This window comes from Delphinapterus leucas, chromosome 13, assembly GCF_059928025.1.
Source record: "Delphinapterus leucas isolate spDelLeu-1000000601 "Yukka" chromosome 13, BTC_Dleu_Yukka2, whole genome shotgun sequence".
Lineage (NCBI taxonomy): Eukaryota > Metazoa > Chordata > Mammalia > Artiodactyla > Monodontidae > Delphinapterus > Delphinapterus leucas.
The window spans coordinates 58,901,796-58,928,665 of NC_143141.1; the positions used below are offsets into that span (position 1 = coordinate 58,901,796).

General features: G+C 39.5%; 2 protein-coding genes across 2 annotated transcripts in view; one reads left to right on the forward strand and one right to left on the reverse strand.

Moving 5' to 3' along the window:
• Positions 1-16,028, forward strand: part of ABCG5 (ATP binding cassette subfamily G member 5) — a 35,554-nt gene extending 19,526 nt beyond the window's left edge. The window contains 3 exon segments of the mRNA XM_022573951.3: positions 3,657-3,842; positions 13,594-13,706; positions 14,509-16,028. Of these exon segments, the coding sequence (XP_022429659.2) occupies positions 3,657-3,842; positions 13,594-13,706; positions 14,509-14,702 (493 nt within the window). The 3' untranslated portion in view covers positions 14,703-16,028.
• DYNC2LI1 (dynein cytoplasmic 2 light intermediate chain 1) overlaps positions 176-26,870 on the reverse strand; it is a 69,058-nt gene continuing 42,363 nt past the window's right edge. Inside the window, exon 13 of the mRNA XM_022573950.3 lies at positions 176-25,036. Coding sequence (XP_022429658.1) covers positions 24,974-25,036 — 63 coding nt within the window. The 3' untranslated portion in view covers positions 176-24,973. The remainder of the gene's footprint in view (positions 25,037-26,870) is intronic.

Sequence of the window (26,870 nt, forward strand, 5' to 3'; positions counted from 1 at the left end):
CAAAGGCAAAGCTGCTCGCTCTGGTTAGCAAGAGGGCGGACTCTCGCAACCAAGGGCGATGGCAGGGACCACATGGCCCTCCTTGCTGGCCTTGATGAAGCCTCCTTATCCTCTGACACTCAGGAACATGCTGAATCTCTGATCTGTGATGTAAATAAACCACAGGCCCCTCTAGTTTAGGCTAAATGATCCAGGAGCAGATTTTTTTAAAGTGACCATTTTTGAGTAAGCCAAGGTTGGTTGGAAATTGAGAACCTTGTTAATTTAGAACCTTGCTCCTCAATGTGGCCCACGAAGCACGGTGCCAGTGTTACCTTGGGGCTTGTTTAACCTGCAAAATCTCATGCCCAGCCCTGCTGAATTGGATTCCACATTTTACATGATCCCCCAGGTGATTTATATGCACTTTAAAATTCGCAAAGCACTGATTTTGAAGACCATATGATATTTGTAAAACTGCCCATGAGAAAGAGTTCTGTACGATTTTAGAAAACAGGGCGGTTTTAAACTAGGTTCAGTATTGTCATGACTCTTTTTGACAAAAGCATAATCATGTCTAGTGGTGGCAGCACAGCTGTTAGCAATGTAGCAAATACTTTGATTCAATGATAGAAAAGTTTGCTGAATGCCTACTAGGTGCCAGGCACAGTGCCAGGTGCAGCTGCGGATTCAAAGGGGAGTAAACTGAAGGGGCTGCCCTCAAGCTTGCAGTTCTGAACTGAGACGGCCCTGAAAGCCGGAGTGTTTTCTGACTCTTAGCAGCACATCAGACTTGAACTCACTCAGTAGCAAAATCCGATCTGAACCAACGTGAGGTTCATTGTACTTTTCCCACAGCAACATTCCTGTTTAGTAGATATGTTACAGGTGGAGTCCCAGACCCCACTGCAGCAAGTATGGTCTACACAGTGTGAATTAAGTCTTTCCCAAATCTATAAATTGCCACATTCCAAAACACATCTGGCCCTAAAGTATTTCAGATGATGGATTGTGGACATAAATCTCCAGATGACTTTAATTCAAGGAAGTGTAAGATTAATATTATAAAGAAGCACAAACACGGTGCTGAGGAATATAACAATGATGGCTGACACACATGAGCACTTGCTTTTATGTCAGGCACTAAAAGGTTTAAATATATCAATTCATGGAATCCTTGGCACCATTCTGTAAAGGTGGCATTATTAATTATCCTTGTTTGAAGACGAGGAAACTGAGGCACCGATGGGGAATGTCTCTTCCCCATCTCACATTCATTATCACAGTGAATTACAAAGGAGACCAAGGGTCCATTTGGCTGGATGGGGAGAGGGAGTCTTGGAGGCTTTATAAAGGAGAACTTGAGAGATGAGCAACATTTGAATAGATGGAAGAGGAGCAAGGGCATTTCAGGGGAAGAAAGAGAAGGAGCATAGGTTCAGAAGCAAAAACACACAAGACCTTTCCAGAGAAAAAGTTCAGTTGTGCTGTGGGGAAAGGAGGATTGGAAGGAATAATGGAAAATATGACTGACAGCCTTGGAGCCTGATGGGTGAGGTGCTGAATGCCAGGCTAAGGGGCTGAAGTGGATTAGATACCGGTGCATAGTAGAGGATTTTGATCCCCAGGGAGTGACCCATCTGTGTTGGACTCTGGGGGGCGAGGCTGGCATCACTTTCGTCTCAGACTGGAGAGTCAGGGCAGAGAGGTGGTTAGAGTGGTGGAAAGAGAAGCAGGATCGGGCAGCGTCAGAGAAGGCAAGAGAGGAGGGAGTTTCACGAAGGTGTAGTGAACCCGTTCAGTACTGCAGAGGTTCAAGGAGGTGAGGCATAGGTTTAGGAGGTCACTGGTGCTCTTCCATAAAAGAGGTTCAGTAGAGTGGTGGGGGTGCCAGTCAGGTTTACCAGGGAACAAGGAGTGAGATGGGAGAAGCAGGTGCTGTTTGAGAAGCTTGGTGGTACAGGGGAGGATGAAGAGGGGGCAGTTGCTTAAAAGGTTACCAGACTCAAGGAGCGGTTATTTTACAATACGGTAAGTAAGACCATTAGGGAAAACCATTAGATTGAGAGTAGATGAAACTACAGAAAAATTGGGTAATTCGCAGATCAAGTTTCCAGATTAGACCAAGGCAGAAATAGGAAAATCAGATTAACATAGTACCAAGGATGCAAGTAGACAGGATAAAGCTTGGCAAAGATGGGGTAAGAGATAGAGACAGGGAGAAAGAGAGGAGATGCAAAGTAGGGAAGATAAAGATAGAAATTCACAAAATGGGAGGTAAATCCATCTGCTGAGCACTGGGGAGAGAGTTTGAAATTCCCTGGGAAGAGAGCGTAGTTTAAAGTAGAAGCTTTTATTAGCCATGATGGGACATGACATTAGAACCCAATAAGCAGTGAGGAAGAATTAGGGGTCCAGGAATCAGCTGAGGCAAAGTGGCAGAATGGATCCAATTAGCACAGCTTAATTAAGAGAGCAAGGTCCCCAGGTGGGGAATTGGTAAGGCAAAGAATAGCAGAAGGGATGAGGATCTGAGGCATTGAGGGCTTTGGGGAAATGGGAGACGGGAGGAGGCTATGCAGAAGGGGCATTTTCAGAATGTGAAATCTTGGACGTGGAACAGTTTAGAGTAACAAGTAACATTTAAATCCAAGACGTAGTGAGTGATCAAGATTAGGTGGGTGGAGCCACTGGAATTGATCAGGTTACCTAATTAGGAGGCACTGGTGTTGATGGATTATCAAGGTTAAAAACCTTGAGGATAATGATGGTGGACAGGAGTGCAAAACTGACCCTGGTCTAAAAGCTACAAAATCATCAAAGGTGAGAGAATGTCTTAAAAGTCACAGGACTGCCTTGAGGCAGAGAATTAGTAGTAGAAGCCAACTTCCTGATTTGTATAGGGGGAAAGGCAGATGGCCTTGAAGAGTGGTAGGGAGGGGTGAGCGTAAGACATGCCAACTCCTCTTACTCTACAAATGGAAGAAAGAGTAGCCATGTCTAAGGGTTGTTGAGGACGTGCTATCACCAGGGAAATGTTATTTGGTGAAAGGAATGTAAGAGGTTAAGGGGCATGGATATAGAGTAGCTTGTTTACAAGAACATGAAGGTCAAATCAGTGGAAGGGGTTGGTAGAATAAAAGACAAGAATGGAATGGAACAGGCCTGGGGAGGGCTAATCCGTTGGAGGATGAAAGCAGTGAAGGGTTTTCACGCTGGCAGTAACCCCATGTAACAAGGATGAGGTTCAGGGAAGGAGGGGCTGAGAAGCTGGTTGGGTGAGTCCTTAGCATTAGGGTAGTAGGCTAGCTAGGGTGGGAGCAGTGCCAGCCAGGCAGAATGTGGTTGCTTATGGAGAAGCCTGGACAGTTCAGCCCTACTTACTACAGTTGGTTGTGACCATCCTCTGAGTATTAGTATTTTTCTGTGAGAGCTGAGGGGCTGTAAAAAGGAAAAGGTGGCTCCATTGACTCGGGGCCAACAGAAACAATTTGAGGGACTAAGTGGCCTCAAATGTTGGCCCTGTTCCGAAAAGGCCTTTCAAAGGGGAGTTTGGCCTGTCCTGCAGACTCTCCCCACCCACTTAACCACCATGGATTTATCCACAGAAGTCAAGTGTGGAATTTTTCTTAAATGATAACCCTTGGAGAGGAACTAAAGACCTTATGTTTTTCTAGGACTCTGGCCTTATACCCTGAGGCTGCCAGATTTGGATATTTCTCTGCTGCTATCTTGGCCCCCCACTTAATTGGTGAATTTCTAACTCTTGTGCTACTTGGTGTGATCCAAAACCCAAATGTGGTCAACAGCATGGTGGCCCTGCTCTGCATTGCTGGGGTGCTTGTGGGCTCTGGATTCCTGAGGTAAGATCTAATAATTCAAATGATTTAGACTGGTATGATTTGATGTTAATGATCACCTCATAATGATCATTGTAAGGCATTACAGAGAAGCGCTGTGTGATACTGTGATCCTCTATCACCTTACAGTCCAGAGTATTTATAGTGCTTTCTAGTCAGTATTGCTTAGACTTTGAACTGTTCATTATTTGTTAAATAAAACGTCTTCAGAATGAGAATCAGGAAATGATGATTGAAGCATGTTATCACATGTCATAAGCCATTATAACAAGAGGAGGAAAACCAAGCTGTCCTCCAGAAATACTCACAGCCTATTACAGGCTAAATAGCATGCATTTGGTTCATTTCTTCCCCGGCACTGTTGAGTTTCTATTCCAGCTCTCAATTCTCAGTTACTTTAAGAAAGTAAGAATAGTCAGATAAGAAAAGAGGCTGCAGGATGAAAGACTGCTCAAGAAAGCATCAGGACTAGGACACACACCAAATGTAAACAGTAGTTATCTCTGGGTGATACTTATTTTAATTTTCTTCATATTTTCCTATATTTTGTGAATTTTCTATAATGGACAAGCATTACTTTATAACCAAGAAAAAATATATGTACACATACATACATATTGTATATTTTTTAGAAGTAGCAGGAAGGGCAGAAAATTTTAGAAGGGTGAAAGTGGTTTCAGGTGGGTGATGTGAGTGGGATCCAGTAAGTAAACTATGGGTCCCTGAGAAAATGTGAAGACAGCTCTGTTTCTTTGACTTAAAAATCAAAGAAAAGGGCCCGGAGACCTTCAAGATGGCAGAGGAGTAGGACGTGGAGATCACCCTCCTCCCCACAAATACATCAGAAATACATCTACATGTGGAACAACTCCTACAGAACACCTATTGAATGCTGGCAGGAGACCTCAGACTTCCCAAAAGGCAAGGAACTCCCCACGTACCTGGCCATGTGGCTGACAGGGTCTTGGTGCTCTGGCCAGGTGTCAGGCCTGTGCCTCTGAGGTGGGAGAGCCGAGTTCAGGACACTGGTCCACCAGAAACCTCCCGGCTCCACGTAATGTCAAATGGTGAAAGCTCTCCCAGAGATCTCCATCTCAGTGCTAAGACCCAGCTCCACTCAATGACCAGCAAGCTACAGTGTTGGACACCCTATGCCAAACAACTAGCAAGACAGGAATACAACCCCACCCATTAGCAGAGAGGCTGCCTAAAATCATGATAATGTCACAGACACCCCAAAACACACCACTGGACACGTTCCTGCCCACCAGAAAGACGATCCTCATCCACCGGAACACAGGCACCAGTCCCCCCCACCAGGAAGCCTACACAGCCCACTGAACCAACCTTACTCACTGGGGGCAGACACCAAAAACAACGGGAACTACAAAGCTGCAGCCTGCAGCCTGTGAAAAGGAGACCCCAAACACAGTAAGTTAAGCAAAATGAGAAGACAGAGAAACACACAGCAGATGAAGGAGCAAGACAAAAACCCACCAGACCTAACAAATGAGGAGGAAATAGGCAGTCTACCTGAAAAAGAATTCAGAGTAATGATAGTAAAGATGATCCAAAGTCTTGGAAATAGAATGGAGAAAATACAAGAAACGTTTAACAAGGACCTAGAAGAACTAAAGAGCAAACGAACAATGGTGAACAACACAATAAATGAAATTAAAAATTCTCAAGAAGGAATCAATAGCAGAATAACTGAGGCAGAAGAATGGATAAGTGACCTGGAAGATAAAATAGTGGAAATAACTACTGCAGAGCAGAATAAAGAAAAAACAATGAAAAGAACTGAGGACAGTCTCAGGGACCTCTGGGACAACATTAAACACACCAACATTCGAATTATAGGGGTCCCAGAAGAAGAGAAAAAGAAAGGGTCTGAGAAAATATTTGAAGAGATTATAGTTGAAAACTTCCCTAATATGGGAAAGGAAATAGTCAAGTCCAGGAAGTGCAGAGAGTCCCATACAGGATAAATCCATGGAGAAGCACACCACGACAAATATTAATCAAACTATCAAAAATTCAATACAAAGAAAAAATATTAAAAGCAGCAAGGGAGAAGCAACAAATAACATACAAGGGAATCCCCGTAAGGTTAACAGCTGATCTTTCAGCAGAAACTCTGAAAGCCAGAAGGGAGTGGCAGGACATATATAAAGTGATGAAAGGGAAAAACCTACAACCAAGAATACTCTACCCAGCAAGGATCTCACTCAGATTCAATGGAGAGATTAAAACCTTCACAGACAAGCAAAAGCTAAGAGAATTCAGCACCACCAAACCAGCTCTACAACAAATGCTAAGGGAACTTCTCTATGCAGGAAACACAAGAGAAGGAAAAGACTTACAATAACAAACCCAAAACAATTAAGAAAATGGTAATAGGAACATACATATAAATAACGACCTTAAATGTAAATGGATTAAATGCTCCCACCAAAAGACACAGACTGGCTGAATGGATACAAAAACAAGACCCGTATATATGCTGTCTACAAGAGACGCACTTCAGACCTAGGGACACATACAGACTGAAAGTGAGGGGATGGAAAAAGATATTCCGTACAAACGGAAATCAGAAGAAAGCTGGAGTAGCAATTCTCATATCAGACAAAATAGACTTTAAAATAAAGACTATTACAAGAGACAAAGAAGGACACTACATAATGATCAAGGGATCAATCCAAGAAGAAGATATAACAATTGTAAATATTTACACACCCATCATAGGAGCACCTCAGTAAATAAGGCAAATGCTAACAGCCATAAAAGGGGAAATCAACAGTAACACAAACACACCCCACCTTCACCAATGGACAGATCATCCAAAATGAAAATAAACACGGAAACACAAGCTTTAAATGATACATTAAACAAGATGGACTTAATTGATATTTATAGGACATTCCATCCAAAAACAACAGAATACACTTTCTTCTCAAGTGCTCATGGAACATTCTCCAGGATACATCATATCTTGGGTCACAAATCAAGCCTTGGTAAATTTAAGAAATTTGAAATCGTATCAAGTATCTTTTCTGACCACAACGCTATGAGACTAGATATCAATTACAGGAAAAAAACTGTAAAAATACAAACATATGGAGGCTAAACAATACGCTACTAAATAGCCAAGAGATCACTGAAGAAATCAAAGAGGAAATCAGAAAATACCTAGAAACAAATGACAATGAAAACACGACAACCCAAAACCTATGGGAATGCAGCAAAAGCAGTTCTAAGAGGGAAGTTGATAGCAATACAATCCTACCTCAAGAAACAAGAAACTCTCAAATAAACAACCTAACCTTACAACTAAAGCAATTAGAGAAAGAAGAACAAGAAAACCCCAAAGTTAGCAGAAGGAAAGAAATCATAAAGATCGGATCAGAAATAAATGGAAAACAAATGAAGGAAACGATAGCAAAGATCAATAAAACTAAAAGCTGGTTCTTTGAGAAGATAAACAAAATTGATAAACCATTAGCCAGACTCATCAAGAAAAAAAGGGAGAAGACTGAAATCAACAGAATTAGAAATGAAAAAGGAGAAGTAACACCTGACACTGCAGAAATACAAAGGATCATGAGAGATTACTACAAGCAACTCTATGCCAATAAAATGGACAACCTGGAAGAAATGGACAAATTCTTAGAAAAGCACAACCTCCCGAGACTGAACCAGGAAGAAATAGAAAATATAAACAGACCAATCACAAGCACTGAAATCGAAACTGTGATTTAAAATATTCCAACAAACAAAAGCCCAGGACCAGATGGCTTCACAGGCGAATTCTATCAAACATTTAGAGAAGAGCTAACACCTATCCTTCTCAAACTCTTCCAAAATGTGGCAGAAGGAGGAACACTCCCAAACGAGGCCAACATTCTACGAGGCCATCATCACCCTGATACCAAAACCAGACAAAGGTGTCACAAAGAAAGAAAACTACAGGCCAATATCACACAGATGAACATAGATGCAAAAATCCTCAACAAAATACTAGCAAACAGGCTCCAACAGCACATTAAAAGGATCATGCACCATGATCAAGTGGGGTTTATCCCAGGAATGCAAAGATTCTTCAATATACGCAAATAAATCAATGTGATAAACCATACTGACAAACTGAAGGAGAAAAACCATCATCTCAATAGATGCAGAAAAAGCTTTTGACAAAATTCAACACCCATTTATGATAAAAATCCTCCAGAAAGTAGGCACAGAGGGAACTTACCTCAACATAATAAAGGCCATATTTGACAAACCCACAGCCAACATAGTTCTCAATGGTGAAAAACTGAAACCATTTCCTCTAAGATCAGGAACAAGACAAGGTTGTCCACTCTCACCACTATTATTCAACATAGTTTTGGAAGTTTTAGCCACAGTAATCAGAGAAGAAAAAGAAATGAAAGGAATCCAAATAGGAAAAGAAGAAGTATAGGTGTCACTGTTTGCAGATGACATGATACTATACATAGAGAATCCTAAAGATGCTACCAGAAAACTACTAGAGCTAATCAATGAATTTGGTAAAGTAGCAGGATACAAAATTAATGCACAGAAATCTCTTGCATTCCTATACACTAATGATGAAATATCTGAAAGAGAATTTAAGGAAACAGTTCCATTTACTGCTGCAATGGAAAGAATAAAATACCTAGGAATAAACCTACCTAAGAAGACAAAAGACCTGTATGCAGAAAACTATAAGACACTGATGAAAGAAATTAAAGATGGTACCAACAGATGGAGAGATATACCATGTTCTTGGATCGAAAGAATCAATATTGTGAAAATGACTATACTACCCAAAGCAATCTACAGATTCAATGAAATCCGTATCAAATTGCCAATGGCATTTTTCACAGAACTAGAATAAAAAATTTCATACTTTGTATGGGAACAGAAAAGACCCCGAATAGCCAAAGCAGTCTTGAGGGAAAAAAACGGAGCTGGAGGAATCAGGATCCTGGACTTCAGACTATACTACAAAGCTACAGTAATCAAGACAGTATGGTACTGGTGGAAAAAAAAAAAAATATATCAATGGAACAGCATAGAAAGCCCAGAGATAAACCCACGCACATATGGTTACCTTATTTTTGATAAAGGAGGCAAGAATATACAATGCAGAAAAGACAGCCTCTTCAATAAGTGCTGCTGGGAAACTGGACAGCTCCATGTAAAAGAACGAAATTAGAACACTCCCTAACACCATACACAAAAATAAACTCAAAGTGGATTAAAGACCTAAATGTAAGGCCAGACGCTATCAAACTCTTAGAGGAAAACATAGGCGGAACACTCTATGACATAAATCCCAGCAAGATCTTTTTTTTTTTTTTTTTTGCGGTACGCAGGCCTCTCACTGTTGTGGCCTCTCCCGTTGCGGAGCACAGGCTCCGGACGAGCAGGCTCTGTGGCCATGGCTCACGGGCCCAGCCGCTCCGCGGCATGTGGGATCCTCCCAGACCGGGGCACGAACCCGCGTCCCCTGCATTGGCAGGCGGACTCTCAACCACTGCGCCACCAGGGAAGCCCTCAGCAAGATCCTTTTTGACCCACCTCCTAGAGAATGGAAATAAAAACAAAAATAAACAAATGGGACCTAATGAAACTTAAAAGCTTTTGCACAGCAAAGGAAACCATAAAGAAGACGAAAAGACAACCCTCAGAATGAGAGAAAATATTTGCAAATGAATCAACGGACAAAGGATTAATCTCCAAATTTTACAAGCAGCTCATGCAGCTCAATAATAAAAAAACAAACAAACAAATCCATAAACGGGCAAAAGACCTAGACATTTCTCCAAAGATATACAGATTGCCAACAAACACATTAAAGGATGCTCAACATCACTAATCATTAGAGAAATGCAAATCAAAACTATAATGAGGTATCACCTCACACCAGTCAGAATGGCCACCATCAAAAAACCTACAAACAATAAATGCAGGAGAGGGTGTGGAGAAAAGGGAACCCTCTTGCACTGTTGGTGGGAATATAAATTTATACAATCACTATGGAGAACAGTAGGGAAGTTCCTTAAAAAACTAAAAATAGAATTACCATAGGACCCAGCAATCCCACTACTGGGCACATACCCTGAGAAAACCATAATTCAAAAAGAGTCATGTACCACAATGTTCACTGCAGCTCTGTTTACAATAGCCAGGACATGGAAGCAACCTAAGTGTCCATCGACAGATGAATGGATAAAGATGTGGCACGTACACACAATGGAATATTACTCAGCCATAAAAAGAAACAAAAATGAGTTATTTGTAGTGAGGTGGATGGACCTAGAGTCTTGTCATACAGAGTGAAGTAATTCAGAAAGAGAAAAACAAATACCGTATGCTAACACATATATATGGAATCTAAAAAAAAAAAAGAGAAAGGTTCTGAAGAACCTAAGGGCAGGACAGGAATAAAGACGCATACATAGAGAATGGACTTGAGGACGTGGGGAGGGGGAAGGGTAAGCTGGGACGAAGTGAGAGAGTGGCATGGACATATATATACTACCAAATGTAAAACCGATAGCTAATGGGAAGCAGCTGCATAGCACAGAGAGATCAGCTTGGTCCTTTGTGACCACCTAGAGGGGTGGGATAGGGAGGGTGGGAGGGAGACGCAAGAGGGAGGAGATATGGGGTTATATGTACATGTATAGCTGATTCACTTTGTTATACAGCAGAAACTAACCCACCATTGTAAAGCAATTATACTCCAATAAAGATGTTTAAAAAATCAAAGAAAAAAGCTATTGAGCAGCTATTGTATGTAATCATATTTGTTTAATTAACTCTCAGAGCAATCCACGTTCAGTTAAGAAAACTAAGCTCAGACTTGACTTTGTTCTGATCACACGCTGTGAAGACTCTCCGGGGAGGCATGTGGCTCCCTGGAGACAGCACCGACCCTGGAGTCAGAGTCTTTCTCCTACCACTTAGTTGCCAAGTGACCACTGGCAAGTTACTTTTCTACCTAAATTAGCTTCCTCATTTATAAAATGGAGATAATGATCTCAGCCCCACCTGCCTCAAGGGATCATGAGACTGGAATGAGATCAGCAACGTGGAAACACTTCATGAACTGTAGTGAGTGTAGTATAAAGCCAAGTGAGTTCGGTTTTGAACAGTCAGGGAGGATATTTTTTTACAGTGACACCATTACATTGTATTTGTCTATGTTGCTTAGTTGGCTTGTTAGCATCTATGAAAAATGCACAGATAAGATCACCCCAATGGCATGGGATCAAGCCAGCAAATTACAGACCCAATCTTCAGCAGCATCTCCTCTTTCATACTTGAAACATCATGTGCTCCAATCAGTCTGGCACTATTTCACGTATTTGGTTTATAGGAAAGGGGACTGATTATTCTTGAGAGGGGGGCAGTGGCCAACATTATCAAAATGCTGTTGGGTTCTTTGCAAGATCTCAACATCCCAAGGCTTCACCTGGGTTCCACTCCATCACTGGGGTGAAACTGCGCTCCTGAAGGCCCCACATCAACCTCCTAGTCATTGAGTTTATGTATTTTCCCTCAAGTCATCATCTTCCCTGACTGAGTGCCTGCCACATGTGCACTTGTGGCTGTCTCTTCCTTTAAACACAAGTGGAAATAGCTTTCTTGTTCTTTCTGCTTACAAAATAATGCAAGTTCTTAAGGGGAGAAATGCACACAATACAGAAACATATGAGGAAGTTAAGTAAAAGTTACCTGAAGTATCACAACCCAGAGTTAAATTTTGTTGTGTATTTTGCTAGACTTTTATATAATCTTTAATTAAAATGAGCTCATACTATTGTGAAGGAGTAAGGTATGCATGCTTTTCCCCCCTTTTAACAATATAATGTAGATGGTCCCACATCAGTAAATTTAGATCTGTGGTTCCTCCCGCTCGGATGTACTGCAAGGATTGCTGTGACACAGCCTAGCTCTCCTCCTGTGTCTTTCACAGATCCATTTGTCCCCCCTCTGCCGCCTGCACGAAGCCTGGCTGTTGTTCCCTTGGCAGGGCGAGCTCTCTCTGAAAGCCCCCTTTGTTGGGTCTCACAGCCCATCACATGCTGCTCAGTTGCAGTCAGCCTCTTGAGGGCAGCAGCTGTGTCTCATTCATCATTATAGCTCTTCTCAGTGGCTGGCCCAAGGCCTTTAACCTATTAGGTTTGCCAAAAATATTTGGATTGAGTGAATAAATGAATGACTACTCTCTCTTCTTGGACTGCCTACACACTGGATCAGTCACCAAATCACGTTGGTTTTCTTCTCTGATGTCAAATCACAGATGCACGTGGAGCTTTTGAGTTTGCCTTGTGTGGTATGGTACAAGATGAAGACACATGGTTCCCACCTCACACTCTAGCCATCTGGGCAGCCATCTTCTCATGGCCATCATCCTCTTACAAGCCTTTGTCATCTCATCCTTGAACTTCTGCTGTAGCCTGCTCTCTTTTTTGCTGTTCCTACTCTACTCTTATTCTTGTCCATCCTACTTGCTGGTGCCACTTTAATTTTCTTAAATCATTGGTTGCAATGTGACTTCTATCATGGTCCTTCAATGTCAACTGCCTGCAAGGCCCTGAAGTAGCCGGTTCATGGCGACCATTCCAAACTCACCTCCCACCGCTCCCACTTCGGATCCTCTGCCTTTCTAGTCCATCCAGTCCCACATGCCTGTGCTCATACCATTCTGCCTTCCTAGTGTCCTTCCTCTGCCCCTACATCCTCCCCAGACTCCGATCTGTCCTTTCCACTTAGCAGCCTCTCAATGTGGGTAATTCAATTTTGTGCCTCAGAAAATTGCCAATAACTGAAAGTCATGGAGTTTGGGGATCACTTGGTGAAACCATAAATACTAAATACAAGAATGTCACGGACATGTAGTACTGGTTTTCTGTACTTTCTAAGCACAAATTGTTCACCACTGTATTTTTGTAGCCTTGAGAATGTATAGTTTATATCTCCCAACTACATTATGAGTCTTTAGGGGTAGGATACTTCTTTCGAATTCCGTAAGCACCTAGAACTAGTGCCTCGCAAACAGAAAGAATGTAATACATATTTGTGGGTTGATAAAAGCTATTGAGTGAACTAAGAAGGCCACAGGGTCAGCATGACGTTTCTCCTGAAACAGGTTTCACAACGAATGTCTGCTTTTCTCACCATCCTTTTCCCCTTGTATTATAGTTTAGTTCTCACTTCATACATTAGCACCTCAAATCTGTTTAATCACAAACATCCTCCTCTAATGTGGTGTGTTATTTGTTTTCTTTTATATCAATGGTGCTTACCAATAAAATTAGACACCATCATTAGGGGTGTGTTAAATTAAGGTTCCTACTATAATGGATCACCAAGTTGTGATTAAAAATGATGGTGTGTTATGCTTACTGACTTGAAAGGATGTCTGAGGTATACGTTTGTTTGAAAAAGCAGGTTAGGAAAGAGGATGAGGAGTTTAATTCCATTTATGTAAAATGTTATAAATACACATTACATATATCACCAAAATGTTAACGATAGTTATTTCTGGGCAGTGGTATTTCTTTATACTTCTCAGTGTAGTTTGAAGTTTTTCTAGTGAACATATTTTTATAATGAGAGATGAAAAACTATGTATATTCCTGTTGGGAAACATAAGGGTTGCCTTTCTTTTCATTTGGTAGGACTGCTACCAGAGCCTATTGAAGTTCATCTTTCTTTCTTTTTGCTTTTTCTTAAGAAACACAGAAGAAATGCCCCTTCCTTTTAAAATCTTCAGTTATTTTACATTCCAAAAATATTGCTCTGAGATTCTTGTAGTCAATGAGTTCTATGGACAGAATTTCACTTGTGGTAAGTATTCAATTTTGGAATTTATTTTTACATATTAGTTTGAAAAAAACAATTCCTTGAGGGAAATGTATTTTTTAAGTAAATGCTATATTGTAAAAGAGATTTAAAACTTTGTTTTGAAGAGTCTAACATTTTCTCTGATTTTTAAAATAATAAGCAGTAGTCAAGCTAGTCACTTGTCAAAGGTCAGTAGCTTAAGGGCACTCCGATGTTTTTAGAAAATGATAGACTTAATGTATACTAAGGTAAACTCTAGTATATTCTGGATGGATCAGTTCCTGTACCTACCGAACAGGTTGAAGCAGGCTGCAGTGGCTTCTTCTTCCCCCAAATGTACAGAGTATGTAGCTGAGTGAAGCCATTTTTGGCAAAAATCTGTTCCCTAATCCCACAAGAGGGCAGTGGGAGCACAGCAAGGCCCTCCTGGCCATTGGAAATCCCAGGCCACTCTGTGAAGACACCTAAAGAACAGGGCAGAATTTAGTAGTTGTTTTATCTATCTTTAGGTGATAACATTAGTAACCTTGGGAAATTCAGTGCTAAGTGATCATAATTTTTATCAGTACTATGGTACTGAATATATACCCAAAATGGAAACAAACCCATTTCCATCTTCAAGGCCCCCAACACTCACTATTGCTTCATCTAATAATAAATTCTGGGCTCTCTAAAATTTCCTGTATCTTCACGAAGACGAGTACTTAGCAGAATGCTGAGCATTTAGTGGGCATCTGATAAATACGTGTTGATTAAATTACCTTGCAAGTACCATATTTGACATTGTCAATCTTTTCCCTGGCAGGCAACTCAAATGGTTCTATGTCAACTAATCCAATGTGTGCCTTCAGTCAAGGAATTCAGTTCATTGAGAGAACCTGCCCAGGTGCAACGTCCAGATTCACAGCCAACTTTCTGATTTTGTATTCATTTATCCCAGTTCTTGTCATCCTAGGAATAATTGTTTTTAAAATCAGGGATTATCTCATTAGCAGATAGTAAAGAACATTGCTGCGAAATGGAGCTTAAGCTCCTAGATGTACATGACTGCTTTGAATTTCTGAAATAAGAATGTCACGTGATTCTTAGTAGTACCTCGTAAGACTTTTAACCATTAAGACTCCCTGTGCCCCTTGGATCCATGCAGGCCTTGAATGCTATTCCAGGAGGGACATGTGGTATTTGGAAATTGTGACTGAGCTGGTCCAAAGATGTTCATAATAATTCATAAAGTTATGGGAGACTAATGTGGCTATTTGTTTTCTTTGTTCTAGACACAGAAAAATAGGTCAGTTAAAGCTTATGCTTACATTTGATAAAGGCTTTGGTAAAAAAGAAAACATTTGAATGATTGTAAGTAACAGAAAAAGTTGTGGTTTGATTGAAGCAAAGCATCACGCAGAATTGGGTAAGAATGCTTTCATTTTCATTTAAAAACACTATTTACGTGCACATGTCTACATAAGTTAACTGATCACATGGAAAGGATGTTGGACAGATGTTGGATAAAGACCCCTGACACAGAGCATCCGCTCATTTTACTGATGGTTAAAATGAAAAATGGCAGAAGTGGGCTGAACTGAGAACAGCACACTAGACAAAAAGGTTAGTTTGCTAGTTTTCACTTTCTGCTTAGTTTACTTATAAAATTAAAAGTAAATGTTACTAAAGTATACGCACTGAGAAATGACATTTTTAAGGTTGGAGAGCAGCTGTTATTTAAAGTCCACATAGAAAAGATGCTCAATTGACACAACATTTACACTAAGAACAGAATCACACACTAGGAATTCATGTTCTTGAATTGTAAAGAGAAGGAATGCTGATACTTATATATTTTTAGGGATTAAATGATGTATACAGATTATTAAAAGTGGGTTCTGGACTAAATGATCTTTCTGATCTTCAAGTAATTCATGTACACGTCTGAAGTGAAACTGTCTTCATGTTACCATGGTAACTTTGAGTGAGACTATCTTAGATAATACATGAACTTGTTCAGTTACTGTGACCTAACGTGTAATGAATGATAAATTATAGTATTTGAAAGATCTCACATTATAGTGGGAAAGATCATTTCATTAAGGAAACCACAGTAAAATCCTATTTCTTAGAACAGTATTTAAGGATCTGCAGACATTGGTAAAGTACCAGAACAGTATTGTCAATTTTTATGAAAGGTCTTTGACACTGATTATGGTATAATAGTTACATAATGTCTTACAGATTATATATGTCACATCAGTTATAGACAATTCTGGAGATGATAATCTATTAAAGTAGTTCAAAGAGAGTCCCACAGGAACCTCTTTTGAAATCACTGATTTCAACTTACTAAAGATATGGGTGTACAATGTAAGTGGAAACACTTTCTACTATTCATATGCAGATGAATTTCATTCTAGCTCAGAAACATTTGGAAAATTGACATAGCACGTGACTTCAAGCTATTAAATGTTAGTGATACTGTAATCTTAGAAAAACACAATGACTTTCAACATGTGACAGTTTGTCTCAGTCAAAAATGGACAGTGGGGCTTTCCTGGTGGCGCAGTGGTTGAGAGTCTGCCTGCCGATGCAGGGGACACGGGTTCGTGCCCCGGTCCGGGAAGATCCCACATGCCGCGGAGCGGCTGGGCCCGTGAGCCATGGCCACTGAGCCTGCGCGTTCGGAGCCCGTGCTCCGCAACGGGAGCGGCCACAACAGTGAGAGGCCCGCGTACCGCAAAAAAAGAAAAAAAAAGGACAGTGATGTATAAGAAAATCAAAATATATAATAAAAATTCCTATTCCCACCAAGTCAGTGATACTTCTGAGATCAAAACGTTCCCTGTTGATTTAAAGGGAGCTCTTTCTCCACAGCACTCAAGCAGGGTGCCTGTCTGCTCCTCTTGTAGACATGGTGAAATTGTTTTCCAGAGTGCTGGAACCACATGCATTGTAACTAGTTTAGGAAGTCGGATTTCACTACAATAACCAGGTAGTTTGCTATCCACTTGGATACCACTCATCAAACTTGGTGTTCTTGAGATTAGTAAGTGTGCTTATTTGAAGCTGGATGCATGGCATATTAGAGTCAACATATTTTATAGTGGAAATGGAAGAACAGAGAATAAATTACCTTCCTGTTTAATGACAGCAATTATGCTTACTCCAACTGAACTTGGCTAGCAGATACACAAGTCTCCAGGAGTCTGAAGGCTTCTTAAAAGCTATTCCACCTTGGAAATGATCTTAGTTATTACTAACTCATGCAGTCTTGGCCTGCTTGTTGATAGTCTATTTCCTTAAATTTGCCTGTTCTTCAAAAAGTTATACTCAAAGTAAGTATGTCAGAATCACCAGAGGTGCTGATGAAAAATGCAGATTACTGAGCCCCATTCCAGACCCACTGATTCAGGATCTCTGGGTGTGGGGACTCAGGAATGTGCATTTTCTTTTTTTTCTTTTTTTAAAAATTGAAATATAGTTGATTTACAGTGTTGTGTTAACTTCTGCTGTACAGCGAAGTGATTCAGTTATACATATATATACATTCTTTTTTATATTCTTTTCCATTATGGTTTATCACAGATACTGAATATAGTTCTCTGTGCTATACAGTAGAACCTTGTTGTTTATCCATTCTGTATATAAAAGCTTACATCTGCTAACCCCAACTTCCCACTCCATCCCTCCCCAACCCCTACCCCTTGGCAACCACCAGTGCCCTCTGTCTGTGATTCTCTTTCTATTTCATAGATAGGTTCATTTGTGTCATATTTTATTTTTTTTAATTTATTTTTTATTGAAGTATAGTTGAATTACAATGTTGTGTTAACTACTGCTGTATAGCAAAGTGACTCAGTTATACATATATATATATACATTCTTTTTCATATCCTTTTCCATTATGGTTTATCACAGGATATTGAATATAGTTCCCTGTGCTATACAGTAGGACCTTGTTGTTTATCCGTTTTGTATATACCAGTTTTCATCTGCTAATCCCAAACTTCCAATCCAACCCTCTCCCAGCCCCTCCTCCTTGGCAACCACCAGTCTATTCTCTAGGTCCCTGATTCTGTTTCTATTTCATAGATAGGTTCATTTGTGTCATATTTTAGATTCTACATATATAGGATATCATATGATATTTGTCTTTCTCTTTCTGACTTCACTTAGTATGATAATCTCTGCAAATGGTATTATTTCATTCTTTTTTATGGCTGAGTAGTATTCCACTGTATATATGTACCACATCTTTATCAATTCATCTGTTGATGGACATTTAGGTTGTCCCCATGTCTTGGCTATTGTGAACAGTGCTGCTATGAACATATGGGTGCATGTATCTTTTTGAATTATAGTTTTGTCTGGATATATGCCCAGGAGTGGGATTGCTGGATCATATGGTAATTCTATTTTCAGTTTTCTGAGGGACCTCCATACTGTTTTCCACAGTGGCTGCACCAATTTACATTCTCACCAACAGTGTAGGAGGGTTCTCTTTTTTCCACCCACTCTCCAGCATTTGTTATTTGTAGACTTTTAAATGATGGCCATTCTGACCAGTGTGAGGTGGTATTTCATTGTAGTTTTGATTTGCATATCTTTAAAAATTAGCGATGTTGAGCATCTTTTCATGTGCCTGTTGGTCATCTGTATTTCTTCTTTGGAGAAATGTCTATTTAGGTCTTCTGCCCATTTTTCAATTGGGTTGTTTCGTTTTTTTTGTTGGTCAGTTGTATGAGTTGTTTGTATATTTTGGAAATTTAGCCCTTGTTGGTCATGTTGTTTGCAAATTTTTCTCCCATTCCGTAGGTTGTCTTTTTGTTTTGTTTATGGTTTCCTTTGCTGTGCAAAAGCTTGTAAGTTTGATTAGGTCCCATTTGTTTATTTTTGTTTTTACTGCCTTGGGAGACTGACCTAAGAAAACATTGGTACAATTTGTATCAGAGAATGTTTTGCCTATGATCTCTTCTAGGAGTTTTATGGCGTCATGTCTTATGTTTAAGTCTTTAAGTCATTTTGAGTTTATTTTTGTGTATGGTGAGAGGGTGTGTTCTAACTTCATTGAGTTACATGTGGCTGTCCAACTTTACCAGCACCACTTGCTGAAGAGACTTTTACCCACTGTGTGTTCTTGCCTCCTTTGTTGAAGACTGATTGACCATAGGTGTGTGGGTTTGTTTCTGGGCTCTCTATTCTGTTCCATTGATCCATATGTCTGTTTCTGTGCCAGTACCATGCTGTTTCAATTACTGTAGCTTTGTAGTATTGTCTGAAGGCTGGGTGGGTTATGTTTCCTGCTTTGTCCTTTTTCATCCGGATTGCTTTGGCAATTCTGGGTCTTTTATGGTTCCATATGAATTTTAGGATTATTCTAGTTCTGTGAAAAATGTCATGGGTAATTTGATAGGGATTACATTAAATCTGTAGATTGCTTTGGGTAGTATGGCCATTTTAACAATATTATTTCAATCCAAGAGCATGGGATATCTTTACCTTTCTTTGAATCATCTTCAGGCTTCTTTATTAATGCTTTATAGTTCTCAGCATATAAGTCTTTTACCTCTTTGGTCAGGTTTATTCCTAAGCATTTTATTTTGGGGGGTGCAATTTTAAAAGCTATTTTTTTTTTTTACATTCCCTTTCTGATATTTCATTGTTGGTGTAAAGAAATGCAACCAATTTATGTAGGTCAATCTTGTATCCTGCTACATGCTGAATTTGTTTATCAGTTCTAGTCATTTTTGTGTGGAGTCTTTAGGGTTTTCTATGTATAGCATCATATCATCTGCATAAAATGACAATTTTACCTTTTCCCTTCCAATTTGGATAACTTTTATTTCTTTTTCTTGTCTGATTGCTGTGGCTAGGACTTCCAGTACTGTATTGAATAGAAGAGGTGAGAGTGGGCATCCTTGTCTTGCTCCAGATTTTAGTGGGAAGGCTTTCAGCTTTTCACCATTGAGTATTATATTGGCTGTGTGTTTATCATAAATGGTTTTTATTATGTTGAGATTATGTTCCCTCTATACCCACTTTGGTAACAGTTTTTATCGTGAATGGATGTTGAATTTTGTCAAATGTTTTTTCTGCGTCTACTGAGATAATCATGTAGTTTTTGTCTTTTCTTTCATTTATGTGGTGTATCACATTGGTTGATTTGCATATGTTGAGCCATCCTTGTGAACTTGGGATGAATCCCACTTGGTCGTGGTATATGATCTTTTTTAATGCGTTGTAGGATTCGGTTTGCTAATATTTGTTGAGGTTTTTTCATCTATATTGGCCTTAATTTTCTCTTTTGGTGGTGTCTTTGGTTTTGGTATCAGGGTGATGGTGGCTTCACAGAATGTATTTTGGAGTGTTCCTCTTCAATTTTTTGGAAGAGTTTGAGAAGGATCGGTACAAGTTCTTATTTGTATGTTTGGTAGAATTGGACTGTGAAGCCATTTGGTCCTGGACTTCTGTTTGTAGGGAGCTTTTATTTTTATTTTAAATTATATTTATTTGGCTGCGTTGGGTCTTAGTTGTGACATGCAGGATCTTTCTTTGCAGCACTTGGGTTCTTTGTTGCGGTACGTGGGCTTCTCTAGTTGTGGTGCACGGGCACTAGAGTGCATGGGCTCAGTCATTGTGGCATGCAGGGTTTTCTAGTTGTGCATGGGCTCCAGAGCACACAGGCTCAGTAGTTGTGGCATGTGGGCTCTCTAGGTGTGGCTCACGGGCTCTAGAGTGCACAAGCTTAGTTGCCCCACGGCATATGGGATCATAGTTCCCTGACCAGGGATCGAACCCACATCCCCTGCATTGGAAGGTGGATTCTTGACCACTGGACCACCAAGGAAGTCCCTGTAGGGAGCTTTAAAATTACAGATTCTATTTCACTTCTTGTGATCAGTTGTTCACATTATCTATTTCTTCTTGATTTAATTTTGGTGGGCTGTATGTTTCTAGAAACTTGTCCATTTCTTCTAGGTTGTTGAATTTGTTGGCATATAATTGTTCATAGTATTACCTTATGGTTTTTTGTATTTTTGCAGTATCAGTTGTTATGTATCCTTTTTCATATCTTATTTATTTGGGTTCTTTCTCTTTTCTTCTTGGTGAGCCTGGCCAGAAGTTTGTCAATCTTGTTTATTCTTTCAAAGAACCAGCTCTTGGTTTTATTGATTTTTTTCTATTTTTTTAAATATCTTTTATTTCCTCTCTGATCTTTATTATTTCTTTCCTTCTGCTGACTTTAGGTTTTGTTTGTTCTCCTTTTTCTGATTTTTTTAAGTGGTAGGTGGGGTTGTTTGAGATTTTTCTTGTTTTTTTTTGAGGAAGGCCTGTATTGCTCTGAACGTCCCTCTAAGAATTGCTTTTGCTGCATCCCATAGATTTTGTATGGTTGTGTTTTCATTGTCATTTGTCTCAAGGTTTTTTTGTTTTTTTTTTTGGTGGTACACGGGCCTCTCACTGCCGTGGCCTTTCCTGCTGCGGAGCACAGGCTCCGGACTCCGCGGCATGTGGGATCCTCCCAGACTGGGGCACGAACCCGCGTCCCCTGCATCGGCAGGTGGACTCTCAACCACTGCGCCACCAGGGAAGCCCTGTCTCAAGGTATTTTTAAAATTTCCTCTTAGATTTCATCGATGACCCATCTGTTTTTTAGAAGCATGTTGTTTAATCTCCATGTAATCATTTTTTCTCACTTTTTCTGTGGATACTTTCTAGGTTTATGCTGTTGTGGTCAGAAAAGATGCTTGAAATAATTTCTATACTCTTAAATTTGTTGAGGCTTGTCTTGTGCCCTAGTATGTGGTTAATCCTAGAGAATGTTCCATGTGCACTTGAAAAGAAGGTGTATTCTAGGTTTTTTGGATGTAATGTCCTGAAAACATCAATTAAGTCTAACTGTTCTATTGTATCATTTAGGATCTCTGTTGCCTTACTCTCTGTCTTAGAAGATCTGTCCATTGATGTGAATGCGTGTTAAAATCTCCTATTATTACTGTATTCCTGTCTATTTCTCCCTTTAGGTCAGTATTTGTTTTATGTATTTGGGTGCTCCTATATTAGGTGCATATATGTTGATGAGTGTAAAATCCTCCTCTTGTATTGAACCTTTTATCATTGTATAGTATCCCTCTTTATCTTTCTTTGTGGCCTTTGTTTTAAAGTCTATTTTGTCTGAGTATTGCGACCCCTGCTCTCTTGTCATTTCCGTTTGCATGAAATATCTTTTTCCGTCCCCTCACGTTCAGTCTTTGTGTGTCCTTTGCCCTAAAGTGGGTGTCTTGTAGGCAGCATATCGTAGGCTTGTGTTTTTTTATCCAATCTGCCACTCTGTCTTTGGACTGGAGTATTTACTCCATTGACATTTAAGGTAATTATTGATAGATATGTATTTATTGCCATTTTAAAACTCGTTTTCTCATTAATTTTATGTTTCTTCTTTGTCCCTTTTTTTCCTTCTGTGGTTTGATGACTTTCTTTTGTATTATACTTATGTTCTCTTCTTTTTGGTTTTTGTGAGTCTGTTGTATGTTTTTGGTTTGTGGTTACCCTGTTTTTCAAGTATGTTAACCCCTTCCTATATCTGTTTGCCTTAGACTGGTAGTCACATAGGCTCAAACACTTTCTAGGGGAAAGAAAAAAACCCCTACATTTTCTTACTCTCCTCCTCCACATTTTATGATTTTGATGTCCTCTTACATCTCTATCCTTTTGCTGTTCATTGTGGTTATCATCACTTTCACAGAAATTTTTTGATGTTTTTTTAAATCTGTGTACTGGCTTACTTAAGTGATTTACTTTTCAATTGTAATTTTCTCTTTCCTATAGATTCTTTTTTTCTACTTAGAGAAGACCTTTCAATATTTCCTTTAGGATATATTGTTTAGTATCGCTGTATTCTTTGAGTTTTTGCTTGTCTGAGAAATTCTTTATTTCTCCTTCTATTCTAAATAATAATCTTGCTGGGTAGAGTATCCTAGGTTGCAGAGTTTTTCCTTTCAGGACTCTGAATGTATCTTGCCACTCCCTTCTGGCCTGCAAACGTTTCTGTAGAGGCCAGGTGGTAACAGCCTTATGGGGGTTCCCTTGTAATTAACTCTTTAGTTTTTCTCTTGCTGCTTTTAGAATCCTCTCTTTAACTTTTGCCATTTTTATTATAATATGTCTTGGTGTAGGTCTGTTTGGGTTTATCTTGTTTGGGACCCTCTGTGCTTCCTGTACCTGGATATCTGTTTCCTTCTTTATGTTTGGGAAATTTTCAGCCATAATTTCTTCAAATACATTTTCGATCCCCTTTTCTCTGTCTTCCCCTTCTGGAATCCCTATTATGCATTGATTGGCATGCTTTATATTATCCTATAGGTCTCTCATATTGCTTTTTTTTTTTTCATTTGGCTTTGTCTGCTGCCCTGATTGGGTGATTTCCATTATTCTATCTATCTTCCAGATCACTTATTCATTCTTCTGCATTATTCATTTTGCTATTCATTGCCTTTAGCTCAGCTTTCATCTCTGCAAATGAGTTTTCTAATTTTTCTGGGTTCCTTTTTATAGTTTCTAGTTCCTTTTTACAGTACTCTGCATTTCTGTTGATAGCCTTTCTTAATTCCTTCAGTATTTATTTTCATTATCTCCTTCTTGAAATTGATGTCTATTAGACTAAAGAGGTCTGTTTCATTATTTGTTCTTTCAGGGGAATTCTCTTGGTCTTTTAACTGGGAGTGGTTCCTCTGCTTCTTCATTTTACTTATATTTCTCTTACTCTGTGAGTTTAGGAGAAACAATTATCTACTGTGATCTTGGAGAGCTATTTATATGTGGGGATGTCCTGTGTAGCTTGTGTGAGTTTAATATATTGGGTGCAAGGCCTGTTTTTATTATGGATGCCTGTTGACTCTTTCCTCAGTGTGTGCTGGTTGTTATCCCCTTGATTGACAGGGGTGTGCAGATGCGGCGGCTGGTGCCTGGTCTTGGGGTTCTTGGCAGCAGTGGTGGCTCTGGTGTGCCCCCAGAGCATGTGACAGGAGCAGAGGTGGCTGGAGACTGCTCCTAGAGTCTGTGACGGAGGCAGTGGCTTGCCTCCCTCCAGGCGGCTCCTGGAGCCCGTGCATGTGGTGTCCTGCCCTCTGTGAGTGCACACAGAGAAAAAGGCTACAATGGCAGTCCCACCCCTTCCCTCGTGCACCCCCAAACAATGGCGCCTGGCCTCTAAGGCAGCCCAGGCTTCCTCCCCATACACCATCAGTTGCAGTCGCACTAGATTCCAGCCGCCCCAGGCTGTTTCTGCACAGCCAACCCCAGTCCTCACCCTGGGTCTGATCTCCAAAGCCCGAGTTCTGGCACCCAGTCCCCACCCGCACCTGTGGACCTGCATCTCAGGCTGGTGAGTGCAGGGCGGCAGCACTGCACAGACCATCTGTGCAGTTTTCCCTCTGCTCTGGCTGCCACAAACCGGCTGCTGCATTCTCCTCTGAGTCTCTGAAGCTCCCCTTCTGTCCCAGCAGATCTCCCCACCAGTGAAGGGGCTTTCCCGGGTGCAGGAACCTTTCCTCTTTCATAGCTCCCTCCCAGGGGTGCAGGTCCCATCTTGATTCCTTTCTCATTTTATTTTTTCCTACCTGGAGATTTTCTTGCCCTTTCAGCAGTCTGAGGTCTTCTGCCGGTGTTCAGTAGATATTCTGTGAGAATCGTTCCACATGTAGATGTATTTTTGATGTATTTGTGGGAGAAGGTGAGCTTCACTTCCTGCTATTCCACCATCTTGATTGCTGCTCAGAAATGTGCATTTAAAAAAAGTACTTCGGATGCTTCTTGTGCCTTACCATTAATTAGAGTAAAATGATGACACCTGTGAAAGTGACCCCAATTCTACTTTTCTTACCAGACACAGCTGAGAACTCCTTAGAGAAGGAATGTGTCTAATATAAATGCTTAACCTTATACTCACAACTGTTACTAAATGCTCTTGCTTTCATATTCCTGAAAACATAAGCAGAAACTTACAGATGCTGAACCAAGTATACACTACTTAAACATGTTAAAGGTAGGTCCTGCAAGATTCTTTTTATTTTTTAAAAAATATTGCATGTAATTATACAAATTTTTCCCTTTTAAGAGAGTTAAAAGTATGCAGGGAGTTGCACTAATACAAGAAATTCCACTTTTCCTTTAACAAATTACACATCTAGACTTTCCTCACTTATTAATATAATATTAAGTAATAAAATAATCTTACTTGTATTTGGAAAAGAAGAAATAAATACCCTATAGTTGCATTAGGTTCAGGAATCAAGCTCAATTTGTTTCCAAGACTTGGAAGAACTTCTTTTGTACTGTTCCAGTTCCTAAAACAAAAATATGTATTACTTGCAAAAAACTTAAAATTTTAAAACTAGGCACCTTAAAACTGCCTTAGCATTTTTTTGGGTATAACAGTGTATCCTTTATAACATCATCATTCTCCAAATTTCTTGCCAACTGTTTTATAAATAATTATACTTAGGATTTATTTTCTAGAAATGCAGTCTTCAGAGTTTCTGTGTCACCAAAGCAGCACTTGGAGATGAATTTATTAAAGTTTCAGACAAAATATACACTATATAGTATATACAAGTTGTTTTTCAACTAACAAAATTAAGCATTTGGCATACTTTAAGTATATAAAAGTGATCTTATTTTTAAATATTTGCTGTTCAACTCTTGTCAAATTGTGGTTGAAGTCAGCAAAGTATCAATGTTTAAAATGTACATATCGTTTGACCCAGTGATTGTACCTTTAGAATTTTATCAATAAGTATAATAGAGAAGAGCAGAAGAATAGCAATAGAAGGATATTCACTGAGCTGTGTATATTGGCACACAATTGGAAATGGCTTAGACATCTCCCAGTAAGGACTGATTAAATACATCAGTGCTCATTCACACTTGACTTCATAGGCAGCCAGCAAAAACAACAGTGGTCTTATGTGCCCCAAGAAAAGGCAAATCGGTGGAGAGAGGGCAGGACACTTCCATTTTCTGTTATATACTTCCATGTCTTGATTTTTTTCACAATGAGTATATGTTCCTTTCACAATTCATAAAACAGAGATAACTTTTAGTGGGGGTGAATATCCTGCATGAGATGACTGACCTGCAAAAGGGATCATCTAAGGGGATTGCCTCCTGGCCTCTTACATGTTGTTCAATGTCTAAGTGTACAAAGTATATTATTATTTCAGATAAGCAAAAAGTGGTTACTCTGCAAGATAAGGCAATCACTGCCCTTTGGCTAACATAACAAGTTCATTTTTGCTAGGAAAAGAAAATTAGATTCTCATTTTCAGAAAAAAATTGCAGATTGTCTCTTTCATACCTATACTCTAAGTTATTAAAATTTAAGTGTTGAAAGTTTCAAAACTGTATAAAGACTTCAGAAGGATTTTTTATAGTATTAACTCTGAAGTAGTCTTTATAGCTTCATTTATTTCTTCTAATGAAGTTAGCTCAGTTCACCAGTTATCTTACCAGTAACTTATGGTTTCAAAGATTGTTAGCTCATAAAGAATAAACAGTAATCAGTTATCACAAACTTTCTTTAATTGAATTATTTTTACCAATGCTAATGGTGAGGGCATTGCTTTGAGATTCTGTGCTAGTAGTTTCTCTCTTCTACAGACAGTAAACTGAGAGAAGATATAAATTTAAAGTTTTGGATATTAGAATGTCAAAATTTGGAAATGGACATCAATAAAATAACTGAGCATCAACTGGTAATCATTAGCATGACTTTTAAAGCAGAAGCATACAATTATGTTAAGGTACTACATGTGCAAACTAAAATCAATTCATCTACTAAAATATCATGAATAAAATACTATGAAAGAGGCAAAATTAGGATATTATAACTTTGCAGGTGAGTTAAAAAAAAATCTCAGTCAAGAGAATGTAGAATTAGTGAGGTACAAGGGTTGAGTAAAGAAAGATATTGTGGGGCTGCTTTCCAGTTCCACTCAAAATTCATATGGTTTTAGGTCAGTTAGGGAAGATGTATCTGAATGTGAAAACTCATGATGCTCAGAAATACTCTAGTGCTTTAACAATATATGTGTGTGTGTGTAAAAAAAAGGGCTCACTATCTAATATAAACAGATACTCTTATCAACAATGGCAGTTAGTCATTAACTCCTAGATAAATAT